The sequence below is a fragment of the Pristiophorus japonicus genome, chromosome 7, assembly GCF_044704955.1.
Source record: "Pristiophorus japonicus isolate sPriJap1 chromosome 7, sPriJap1.hap1, whole genome shotgun sequence".
Classification (NCBI taxonomy): Eukaryota; Metazoa; Chordata; class Chondrichthyes; family Pristiophoridae; genus Pristiophorus; species Pristiophorus japonicus.
In genome coordinates, this window is record NC_091983.1 from 58967693 (window position 1) to 58979648 (window position 11956).

At 43.9% G+C, this 11956-nt stretch overlaps 2 protein-coding genes across 5 annotated transcripts in view; one reads left to right on the forward strand and one right to left on the reverse strand.

The window, feature by feature from the left end:
- The window catches only part of itgb1bp1 (integrin beta 1 binding protein 1), a 58897-nt gene extending 47548 nt beyond the window's left edge, over positions 1–11349 (reverse strand). The window contains exons 1-4 of one of the 4 annotated variants that reach the window (XM_070884367.1): positions 11242–11349; positions 8425–8472; positions 7152–7289; positions 4332–4435 (exon numbers count right to left, since the gene is read on the reverse strand). In XM_070884367.1, the coding sequence (XP_070740468.1) occupies positions 4332–4403 (72 nt within the window). In that variant the 5' untranslated portion in view covers positions 4404–4435; positions 7152–7289; positions 8425–8472; positions 11242–11349. Of the gene's footprint in view, positions 1–4331; positions 4436–7151; positions 7290–8424; positions 8473–9025; positions 9177–11241 lie in introns of those variants that run through there. The other 3 variants (XM_070884366.1, XM_070884368.1, XM_070884369.1) reach the window with 3 other exon arrangements.
- A 43-nt stretch (positions 11350–11392) lies between these two features.
- The window catches only part of cpsf3 (cleavage and polyadenylation specific factor 3), a 31436-nt gene continuing 30872 nt past the window's right edge, over positions 11393–11956 (forward strand). Inside the window, exon 1 of the mRNA XM_070884967.1 lies at positions 11393–11500. Within this exon, the coding sequence (XP_070741068.1) occupies positions 11430–11500 (71 nt within the window). The 5' untranslated portion in view covers positions 11393–11429. The remainder of the gene's footprint in view (positions 11501–11956) is intronic.

Sequence of the window (11956 nt, forward strand, 5' to 3'; positions counted from 1 at the left end):
AAAACCCTGTCCACTAAGGTAAGTTTATTTTAAACCCTATTAAAACACTTTAAAAAAAAATACCCAAAATATATATTTTTTTCTAAAACATTTAATTAGCTTTAATTTCAATTAATTTTAATTATGTGAGGTGTTCGTTTTATTTTATGTTGTGTTTAATGTGTTTTGTTTTTTTTCTCATTGATAGCAATAAGAACTCAGAGATACGGAGTTCCCAATGCTATCAGTGAGAATACTGTACCGTGAATGGTTGGCTAGTCACACTTGACTCCACCTTCTTCCTGCGAACCTCAAGGACAGGGACGCGCTCCGGAGTGCAGGAAGAATCGCCTCCGGCACCACCAGGTAATTTCGTAAAACATTCTCGGGTCAGAGGCGTTCGTCCGAAGGGAGCCTCCGACCCGAATTTCAGGCCCGTCCTAACTGTCATTTCCTCCTCAGAACAACAGAAATCAAAACAAAGTTACAGGCTAATATTTGCCCAGAATATCTTATTTATTGTGGCTTCATTTTCAATCAGGACTCAGCAACCTTCAGGTACCAACAGGTACAGTGTCCTTTTACCATGAGAGGGCCAATCCTCCACCCCTAAGACTGAAACTAATCATCATCTGCACTCTCAGTATTCTCTTGCTGTATAACAGTTGATAATTGATCACAGAAATAAGACCAACCAGATTTGGCTTGTTTCTGCTTAAATTTCTTGTTAAGGACTGGCCTTCTCGTCCCCCTGCTACTGATAGGTAGAAAGCAATGGACCATTCCTGATTGCCACTAGCAACAACAACAACAATCTGTATTCATATAGAATAGAAACAGAAAATGCTGGAAATACTCAGCCGGTCTGTGGAAAGAGAAACTGAGTTAATGTTTCAGGTCGATGACCTTTCGTCAGAACTGGAAAATGTTAGAGAGGTAACAGATTTTAAGCAAGTAAAGAGGTGGGGAAGAAGAACATAAGAAATAGGAGCAGGAGTAGGCCATTTGGCCCTTCGAGCCTGCTCCGCCATTTAATAAGACCATGGCTGATGTGATCCTGGCCTCAACTCCATGTCCCCACCCACTCCCCATAACTCTTGACTCCCTTATCATTCAAAAATCTGTCTATCTCCACCTTAAATATATTCAAAACCCCAGCCTCCACAGCTCTCTGGGGTAGAGAATTCCAAAGATTCACAATCCTCAGAGAAAAAATTCCTCCTCATTTTTATTTTAAACTATGCCCCCTAGTACTAGATTTCCCCCATGAGGGGAAACATCCTCTCTGCATCTACCCTGTCGAGCCCCCTCAGAATCTTATACATTTCAATAAGATCACCTCTCATTCTTCTAAACTCCAATGAGTATAGGCCCAACCTTTCTTCATATGACAACCCCTTCATCTCAGGAACCAACCTAGTGAACCTTCTCTGAACAGCCTCCAATGCAAGTATATCCTTCCTTAAATAAGGAGACCAAAACTACGCAGTACTCCAGGTGTGGTCTTACCAACGCCCTGTACAGTTGTAGCAGGACTTCCCTACTTTTATATTCCATCCTCTTTGCAATAAAAACCAGCATTCCATTTGCCTTCCTGATTACTTGATGTACCTGCATGCTAACCTTTTGCGTTTCATGCACAAGAACCCCCAGATCCCTCTGTACTACAACATTTTGTAATCGCTCCCCATTTAATAATTTGCTTTTTTATTTTTCCTACCAAAGTGGATAACCTCACATTTTCCCACATTATAGTCCATCTGCAAAAGTTTTGCCCATTCACTGAGCCTATCTCTATCCCTTTGTAGATTGTTTGCGTTCTCCTCACAACATGCTATCTTTGTATCATCAGCAAATTTGGCTACGTTACAATCGGTCCCTTCATCCAAGTCATTAATATAAATTGTAAATAGTTGAGGCCCCAGCTCTGATCCCTGTGGCACCCCACTAGTTACAGTTTGCCAACCTGAAAATTAACCATTTATCCCGACTCTCTGTTTTCTGTTAGTCAGCCCATCCTCTATCCATGCTAATATATTACCGCCAACCTCGTGAGCTCTTATCTTGTGCAGTAATCTTTTGTGTGGCACCTTATCGAATGCTTTCTGGAAATCCAAATTTTCCAGAAAAGGAAAGGTCTGTGCTAGGGTGCAAGGCCGGAGTGATTAAATGACAAAAGGGATGATTGTACAATGCAAAAGGAGATGGTAATGAGACAAGTAATGAAACAAAAGATGAGACTAGAAGAGATGGAAATGAGAATAGCAGAATCATCAACACCTGGCGTATGAAAAAATAGGGGCAGAGGTTATGATCTGAAATTGTTGAACTCGATGTTGAGTCCAGAAGGCTATAAAGTGCCTAATCGAAAGATGAGGTGCTGTTCCTCAAGCTTACGTTGAGCTTCGTTGGAACAGTGCAAGAAACCGAGGGCAGAAAGGTCAGAGTGGGAGTGTAGCGGAAAATTAAAGTGACAGGTGACGGAAGCTCGGGTTTACGCTTGCGAATTGAACAGAGGTGGTCCGCAAAGCGGTCACCAAATGTACATTTTGTCTCCCCAATGTAGAGGAGACTGCATCGTGAGCAGCGAATACAATATGCTAAATTGCAAGGAAGAGTGTTTGGGGCCCTGGACGGTGGGAAGGGAGCAGGTAAAAGGGCAGGTGTTGCATCTCCTACGCTTGCACGGGAAGGGGAGGGGGTGAATGAGCCGTGGACCAGGGTGTCACGGATGTTGAGCGTGGATGTTGGTCGAAGCCTATCCCCAGAAAAGGAGACAGAGATGTCGAGGAAGGGAAGAGTTCAAGATGGACCATGTAAAGGTGAGGGAAGGGTGGAAATTGGAAGCAAAGTGAATGAAATTTTCCATTGCGAGGCAAGAGCAGGAAATGGCACCGATAGTTATCAATGTACCGGAGGAGATGACGGAGGGAACCTGAGCAGGACTGGAACAAAGAATGTTCTACATATCCCACAAAAAGGCAAACATAGCTAGGACCCATGCAGTTTCCCATAGCAACACCTTTTATTTGGAGAAAGTGAGTGGAGTCAAAAGAGTTGTTGTTCAATGTCAGAACAAGTTCAGCCAGGCAGAGGAGGGTGATGGTGGATGAGGACTGTATTTATATAGCGTCCTTAACGTAGTAAAATGTTCCAAGCCACTTCACAGGAGGGCTACCAAACAAAATTTGACACCAAGCCATGCAAGAAGATATTAGGACAGATGATCAAAAGCTTGGTCAAAGAGGTAGGTTTTAAGGACCATCTTAAAGGATGAAAAAGAAGTGGAGAGGCATAGGGAGGGAATCCAGAGCTTAGGGTCTTGGCAACTGAATGGCGGAGCAATTAAAATCGGGGATGCTCAAGAGGCCAGAATTGGAGGTGCCACGAAGGGCTGTGCTCATCTGGAACCCACACACATGCATTTTCCGCAAGGATCACTAGATGATGCACAGGAGTGGAATTCCAAGCTGACTTATCTCCCTTGTTCAGGAGTGCAGAGGTTAATTGTAGCACCCCAACTGATCTCAGCTAATTTAGTACAGACCCTTTCTGCATGAGTCAATGCCACATCGACCAGTGCATCTACCCACAAAGGCAGTGAGGTCACAATGCATATGGGACTTCCAGTAAACTCAATTTCGAAAATTGAGAAGAGATGGTCACTTAGCAAGTTTTGTGATAATTAGAGAATCCTTTTTGAATAAAACATTAGGGCTGATGAATATTATGAGGGTGAAACAGGAATTGGAACTTCCTGTATAGTCAACAGGGGAACAAAACTGTATAGTCAACCGGTATTACAGAGGCCATGAAAAGATAAATTACAATACAATTACAACGCATAATTTACATGTAAGCAAGGAACACCAACAAAGATTTGGTGTTAAACTACTGACTGGAGATCTTTGAAAAGGTTATAACAACAACTACTTGTATTTATATAGCACCTTTAACATAGTGAAACGTCACAAGGTGCTTCACAGGAGTATTATGAGATAGAAAATTTGACATCGAGCTGCATAAGTAGAAATTATAGGTTATAGGTTAATTAATAAGTAATATTCTTGAACCACAGAAACACTGGGTAGAGGGCTGTGACTCAACGTTTTACCATGTTTTGAGCAAATGGCCTTCACAGCATTTCTCCACGTGTGTATTGAACATTTATATAAAGCAGTCCGTTTTACTCACAGACATTATCAACAGATGAGAAACACATCTTTAAAGCCTATAATTTTGCACCTTTTTTAATTATGTAGTAACAACTTATAAACTAAAGCAAATGGTTTTGTATCTTTGGTAACATTAGTCAAAGCCTGATGGGGTATACGTTGGCAATGAAAGCCTACCTTGCTTTTAGTGCTGATTTCACTGCCTTGAGAACTGCTACTGCTGTGCCGTTTCTTTCCTTTCCGAAACATTTCTCACCATTTTTTTTTTAAACCAGATAAACCTGTGAAACAGACAAAACATTCTTTATATATCATGAAAATCATTTGGACACTACTGATGATATCCAACTTATACCAAGTTTTTATCAACATGTAGAAGGCGGACAACTCTGGCAGTGAGACCTCAATGAGGAGTGGGAGAAGGTGCAGGAAGACAGCCTACTCCGTCTCCATTTATACAAACAATATGCAAATACAAATCCTGCAGAAAATTGCATTGAATTCTCTCTATAATGTTCCCGTAAGTATTCACAAACTGCAGGAGAGAACATGGTGATATAGTATACATCTCATATTATTTTCAGGCTGTCCCAAACTATGAGCTCTCTGGGCACAGGTCCTATTGTGCATCAGGATGGAGATTCCCAAATACTTTATAGAGCATATGCTGGGATTTCTACATTAACCAAGCTTAATTAGGTACCAGCTCGCTGCCACAGTTGCATCACAAATGTGTGCTGGTTGGATGAAGGTTCAACATTTGCACTTGGGTCAGTCTATTACTGAACATTCTAATTTACTATATCTGTGGTATAACCTGTATCTGAATGTCTGCCTTTCTTAAAAATATCAGCCAAGTGCCCATTGCTCTCTGAACCACAGGGAAACTTCTCTCAGCGGCACAAAGCCGTTCCGTAACTGAGGACAGCTGTGGTGCCCCAAGCTAGTCACAATATTAAAGCAATCATGTACCACAGTATATACACAATATGCTGCAGATACATGTCCCCTCGAACATCTTGTGTTTCAGTTGTAACTTCCATTTTTATAAATCCTTTCTCAAACAAAGTTTTTTTTTTAAACTGCAATAAATGTTTGAAGTTTTCAATAAAAAAGATGCCTGGTTGCAACATTGAGAGTAAGTATGCGGGATAGATGATCGATGATAGATCACTGTGGGTCTAGCCCATTCAAAATGCCATCTGTGGAATGCAGACAGGTTCCATTAAATTATCTGGACTATTAGTTTATATTCCAGTAAACATCTATCATATTCTTAGTGTTGATTGATATCCTTTGCAGTCCTGAATGCCAGTGGTATGTATAGAAGTTAGTAATAGGCATTCGCACTTTTCCACTGCTGATGGGTGTCGGATTGGAAACCAGATGCAGCTTTTCTTTCTCTTCCCCCTCCCCCATATCCTGAAAATCCATCCAAATGTACAGTGACAAAATAGTCACTTTTCTTTGGTTTTAATGACTGAAAAAGGGCCGGTTTTTCCATCACCATAACTCCTCTGGAGTGTGAGCAATCAGGGCATGAGGATCAGAAACATGGGTAGAGATCAGTTACAGTGGAAATATTAACAGTGCAGGAAGCTCCCACCAAAATGTTTTATTTTAACATAGTAATGCTGAATAAGTAGTATTATTGAAACACCAACACTATTTTCCAGGCTCTTTGTGTCAGGAATACACTGCTTTGCAACTGCCCTTATAAATTGGCCATTGAAAAAACAACTGTAAGTTACAGCCAAAGTGTCTTTTGGGAATTCCTCTTTACTTGTGGTATTTGCCAGGAGGAGGAGGAGTAACATAGGGATGTTAGGCAAGTCAGATTATGATAGGAATGCACCTACCTGCCATTGCCCTCTCAAATATATAGGTATCAGAGTTAACCTGAATGTGTTGGAGAAACAATGTATGTGCAGGCTAAATTCCACCAGAGAGGCTGTGACAGCTGTTTTGCATGTTGCAAGCTGACCTGTAGCTACTCCAGGGCAGGCACTGCACAGCAGTTAGCAGCTGTCAAAGTCACTTTGATTCTGTGATAGTACGGACTGTAACATACAGTATAGTAGCATGGTGATTAAAGTTTGTTTCATTACACATATCCTGTGTGTGTCCAAACAGCTCTACCTCACCACCACCTCTATTGACCCCGCCACTGTCTGATGTTTAACGCTGTATATCCAACATCCAGTATTGGATGAATAGAAATTTCCTCCAACTAATTACTGGGAAGACCGAAGCCATTGTCTTTGGTCTGCGTCACAAACTCCATTCCTTAGCCACCGACTTCATCCCTCTTCCTGGTTACTGTCTGAGGCTGAACCAGACTATTCGCAATCTTGGTATCATATTTGACCCTGAGATGAACTTCCAACCACATATCCGCTCCATCACCAAGATCGTCTACTTCCACCTCCGTAACATCACGTGTCGTTGCCCCTGCCTCAGCTCTAGACTGGACTAGTCCAATGCTCCCATGGCTAGCCTCCCATCTTCCACCCTACTTAAACTCATCCGAAACGCTACTGTCCTAATTCGCAGCAAGTCCCATTCACCCATCACCCATGTGCTCGCTGACCTACATTGGATCCCAGTCCGGCAACAACTCGATTTTGAAATTCTCATCCTTGTTTTCAAATCCCTCTATGACCTCACCCCTCCCTATCTCTGTACCCCCTCCAGCCCTACAACCCTCCAAGATATCTGGCCTCTTCCACATCCCCGATATTTTAGTCGCTGTGCCTTCAGCTGCCTGAACCATAGGCTCTGGAATTCCCTGCCTAAGCCTCTCTCTCCTCCTTTAAGTCACTCCTTTAAAATCTACCTCTTTGATCAAGCTTTTAGCCTCATATCCCATGTGGCTCAGTGTCAAATTTTGTCCGATAACACTCCTGTGAAGAGCCTCAAGACATTTTGCTACGTTAAAGGTGTTATATAAATGCAAGTTGTTGTTGTGTCACTGCAGGTTTTCTGGTAGCCACTCACCAACCATATGTCTACAGACTTAACAATTCTCTGGCATTCAGTAGGAGATCACACTCTCCCATTCTTCTAATTAAAAACTGCAATCTTACACTTGTACGGACTGATGGTAAATTTCAGGATTCCTCTTGTTTTCTTTTGCTGGAGAGCAAGACAAAGAAGCAGAATGTAGGAGAAAACATTTGTAAATCCCACAGCCAAACAGGCTATGAAGAGAGAAAGAAAAAAAACAAAGAATAAGGAAGACAAACAGACAGACAATCACATTTACTGCCTTTGCCGTTGCCAGCTGCCAATGTGATGGATGCATCTATGTTTTGGTATAAGTGAACACCTCAAAAATAAGGCTTTTAATTGAAAATGTCACACCTAGAATTTGCCCAACATTATATGCAACACATGTTCTGCAGTTGGGTATCACTATATCATAAAGTCTTACTCTGTCTGGACATCCTCTCAAATCTACCAGTCATCGATGATTCTTCTCACTCATCCAACAGCTTTTTAATAGACTTATCTATTTGATTTTTAATCTCAATTTTCTCCTCTCAAGGAGCCAATCGTTGCTCAGGTACAGTTCCGCAGGTCCTAGCAGCCTTTGGTATCTCACTAAAGTGGCCATACTTAATTGTGAAGCCACAAAGTTAGTATGGTACTGGTAACATATTGGACACCAGGGATATCATAGCCAAACATGATGCCATCCTCACTCAATGTCCATATGTGCATTTTCTCACTCGGGCACTGAACAGACAAAAAGGACAGGCTGCTCCATCAAGCCTGTCCCATACTCAAGATGGCTGGAACATCATGACTAGACACTTCCTACCCTTCACATTGCCCCAACCTCCATCACCCCTCCCCCCAATCATCTAAGCTCCTGGGAGAGGGGGAAAAAAAGAGAAAACCCTTGGGTCAATAACGGGAAAAAAAACTCTGAAAAATTCCTGTCTGACGCCCTGAAGCAATCAAAATTAGTCCAGATGATCACATAGACCATCCGTTCGTTATCTGTCAATCCACTTACCTTCTATTCAATGCAATAATGTCAACCCCATCGTCTCATAAATCATGAGACAAATTCTTAAAAATCATGAGATTTGGCATAGCAATCTGAGTTTCTATTATTTTTCAAACATAAACCAGTATCAATTTAACAATTGGTTTATAAACCTCATTAGTGGCTTTATTTAATCTCTAACAGGTCACAGCTCTTTATAAAAGCTCTATTACTTCATCTAAAAATGCTTTACAAAAAACGTTTTCAAAATTCTACCTGTTATCACCACATTGCTACGTTTGGGTCATCCTCAACTCCGAGGGACTGCGTAAGAGAAAAGAGAGCTATGTTTGGGTACTCCTCTTGAGTTTCGGGTGGATGATATTTCACTATATCAGTTAAGTGCAAAATTGCTGTATTCTACACAAAAAATTGCCAATGCTGTACACAGTCTGTTATAGACATCCCTCCACATTCATATTGGTGTTGTACCTTAGGGACGGGATATGGACAGCACATGGAGTGTATATTCAAGACGCTTGGCAAACAGGATCTGCAGTGTTTAAGAGGCCACCTTGACTTGTACTTTACCACCTTTGGGCTGGTTTTGCTAACTGTTTTCAGGGTTTTACTTTTCTATTTTTTTGCATCCAGGGATCCTTGAGATCTCCTAAATTTTAAATGTAACCTTGGTCTTTTCCCTCTATCAATAGCATTAACCAAGACGACTGGAGAACAGCTCTATTGCACGGACCTAGTGCGCACACATATCGCAGTGTGGGCTGGCCCGTGCTGCCTCTCGGCCCTCGCCTTTGCTGGGCCCCGAACCCATGCCTCTCCTTGGCCCCGATCACGTCTCTTGCCACTCCTGCTGTACCTGTCCACGCTCCAATCAGCGACCTGGATCTTGGTGACGTCCAATCCAGTCGCCTTGTTCGCTGCCGTTGCTCTCCTACTCCAGCACGTGCTGCTCCCTGGAGTGGTATGCCGCCATGCTGCTCCTTCCGCTCCCCGGCCTGCTCCGATGGTGCTCGCAGGCTGGAGGCCGTGTAGATAAGGTGGTTACTTGCCTTTATTAGCCGAGGCATAGAATACATGAGCAGGGAGGTTATGCTTGAACTGTGTAAAACACCAGTTAGGCCATAGCTAGCAGTTCTGGTCACCACATTACAGGAAAGATGTGATTGCACTAGAGAGGGTACAGAGGAGATTTACGAGGATGTTGCCTTGACTGGAGAATTTTAGCTATGAGGAAAGATTGGATAGGCTGAGTTTGTATTCTTTGGACCAGAGAAGGCTGAGGAGAGACCTTATTGAGATGTATAAAATTATGAGGGGCCTAGATAAGAGTGGATAGGAAAGACCCAATTTCCTTAGTAGAGGGGTCAACAACCAGAGGCCATAGATTTAAAGTAATTGGTAGGAGGTTTCGAAAGGATTTGAGGTGAAATGTTTTCATCCAGAAGGTAGTAGGGGCCTGGAACTCACTGCCTGAAAGTGTGGTAGAGACAGAAATCTTCACCACATTTAAAAAGTATTTGGGATATGCACTTGAAGTGCCGTAGTGGACACGATGGGCCGAAATGGCCTCCTTCCGTGCTGCAAATTTCTATGATTCTATGAAAAGCACATCTCTAATTTAGTTTGTGCAAAACTCAAATCTAATTGACTGTTCTCACCCCGCAGTGCTTCCTTTACCTTGAAAGCAGCGACCACGGTGGTCGGAATGCATGATTGATTGGCTGGTGCCAATCGGTTTTAAGGGCTCAGCGGAGCTGCCTGCAAAGTAGAAAATGAGCACCATCAAGGGGCAGAACCTGGTAACGGACTGTTCGACAAGGTGTATTGCGATCACGGAGTACCTCTACATGTACAATGGGCAGCCCAGTGTTAGCGGATGGCAGCGCTAACCTGCGCACACAAGACAAGGCAAGTCTGATCTTTCCCAGCAACACTGTTCACCTATCGTCTTTTACAATAATAAAGCACGTGCCCCCAGGGACCATTCTAATCTCCGTGGCCAATGCGGAACGGCGCTTCCATGCACTGACCAATCGGAGTACTGCCGTACTTTTCAACTCCCGCCCAGCATCATTGCACCACTCCCTGACGTAAAAAACATGAGACTGCACTGTTGAATCGTGAGATCACAAGTTGGGTTAAATTTTCATTAAAAATTGCGTGTCGTATGATTGATTCGCAAGAGTTGCCATTAATGATGATGTGATCTCATCCCCAGGCCAACAACCAGTCCAGTTCCCCTGAGAAGGCATGGACAAGAGATCAGAATTTTGCATGATTTTTGCCTGTCCTAACCCAGGGTTACTCAGCTCAACTGAGCACACCTTGCACTACCCCAGTTGACATTGGCTAACTAACTAAGCTGGGCTATTCTGGTCTGTATGGTGCTGTTCCACGCCAGGTAGTGTGGGTATGACAACCAACAAGGAAGCTTTGATCATCTCAATATTAATGTTCAATTAATCTGAACATTTATCCTTAATGCTCTTCCTTGAAACACCTTGATTTTGTGATTGCAATTATAGTCCACCAGCCTCACGGGTAGTACTAAACTAAATTTCAAAGAAAGAGTTAAGTAAACAAATATTTCTAACTGAAACACAACAATGATTACACAGATTCTAACTTTTGACTATTGTGTCAAATTTTAACGTTGTAAGAAACACTGAAGATCAACCATAAATCCATTTCATGCAATGTCTACTTTACATCGAGCCTCCATCAAATAAATAAGGTGTGTTGGAAGATGCCAAAACATTCATTTTTCTTAAAGTCAGGAGTGAAATGCAAACATTTTCTACAAGCTGAATTCAAAAGAAACTGCATTTGTTGCTTTTAGTTGAAGAACAATTGACTAGCGAGTGGTCAGCACGAAAGGGTGAAGTAGAGCAGAGTTTGAGTAAAACACTGTTTCACAGCTGGCGGGCAGCAATACCCCACAGGCCCAGCAACACATAGACACAAGTTGTGCCCAGAACCTGCTTCCAAACCTCGCTCCTCTCACTCACCCAACACACTATACAACTCTTGCAACATTTAGAGGACTCGAAAACTATTTAAAAATCGAATTACCTAATGATTTAATGGTTTTTTACAAAAATACTGAACCCATGCTGCTCAAGGCTGAGCTCTTTGCTCTGAAGGATTCCTGCTGCAGCTGCGGGTGTCTCACTCTCTCTGTCCCGAGGCCGCGGGGAGACAGTTTCCCGGCGGGGACATTTCGCGGTGGGACCGGAAGTGTCGCCGTGCCGAAGCGCATCATGTCCGCGAAACGGAAAGCAGAGAGTTTCATCCCGGCTGAGGAGAGCGACCAGCTGCTGATCCGGCCGCTGTGAGTACCCGTCCGCGTCCGCCCGGCCCCGAGTGAAGCATCACCGGCCCACCGGGAAAACTCACTGCGGCCCCGACTGTCAGCACCGACCCCCGCGGGGAGCAGCTCCAGGAGAGCGGCCCTCCCCGGTCAGGGATCATCTCCCCCCCCCCCCCATCTCTCATCCCCTCCCCATCTCTCATCCCCCCCCCTCCCCATCTCTCATCCCCCCCCCTCCCCATCTCTCATCCCCCCCCCTCCCCATCTCTCATCCCCATCTCTCATCCCCCCCCTCTCCCCATCTCTCATCCCCCCCCCTCCCCATCTCTCATCCCCCCCCCTCCCCATCTCTCATCCCCCCCCCCTCCCCATCTCTCATCCCCCCCCCCTCCCCATCTCTCATCCCCATCTCTCATCCCCCCCCCCACCCCATCTCTCATCCCCCCCCCTCCCCATCTCTCATCCCCCCCCCCTCCC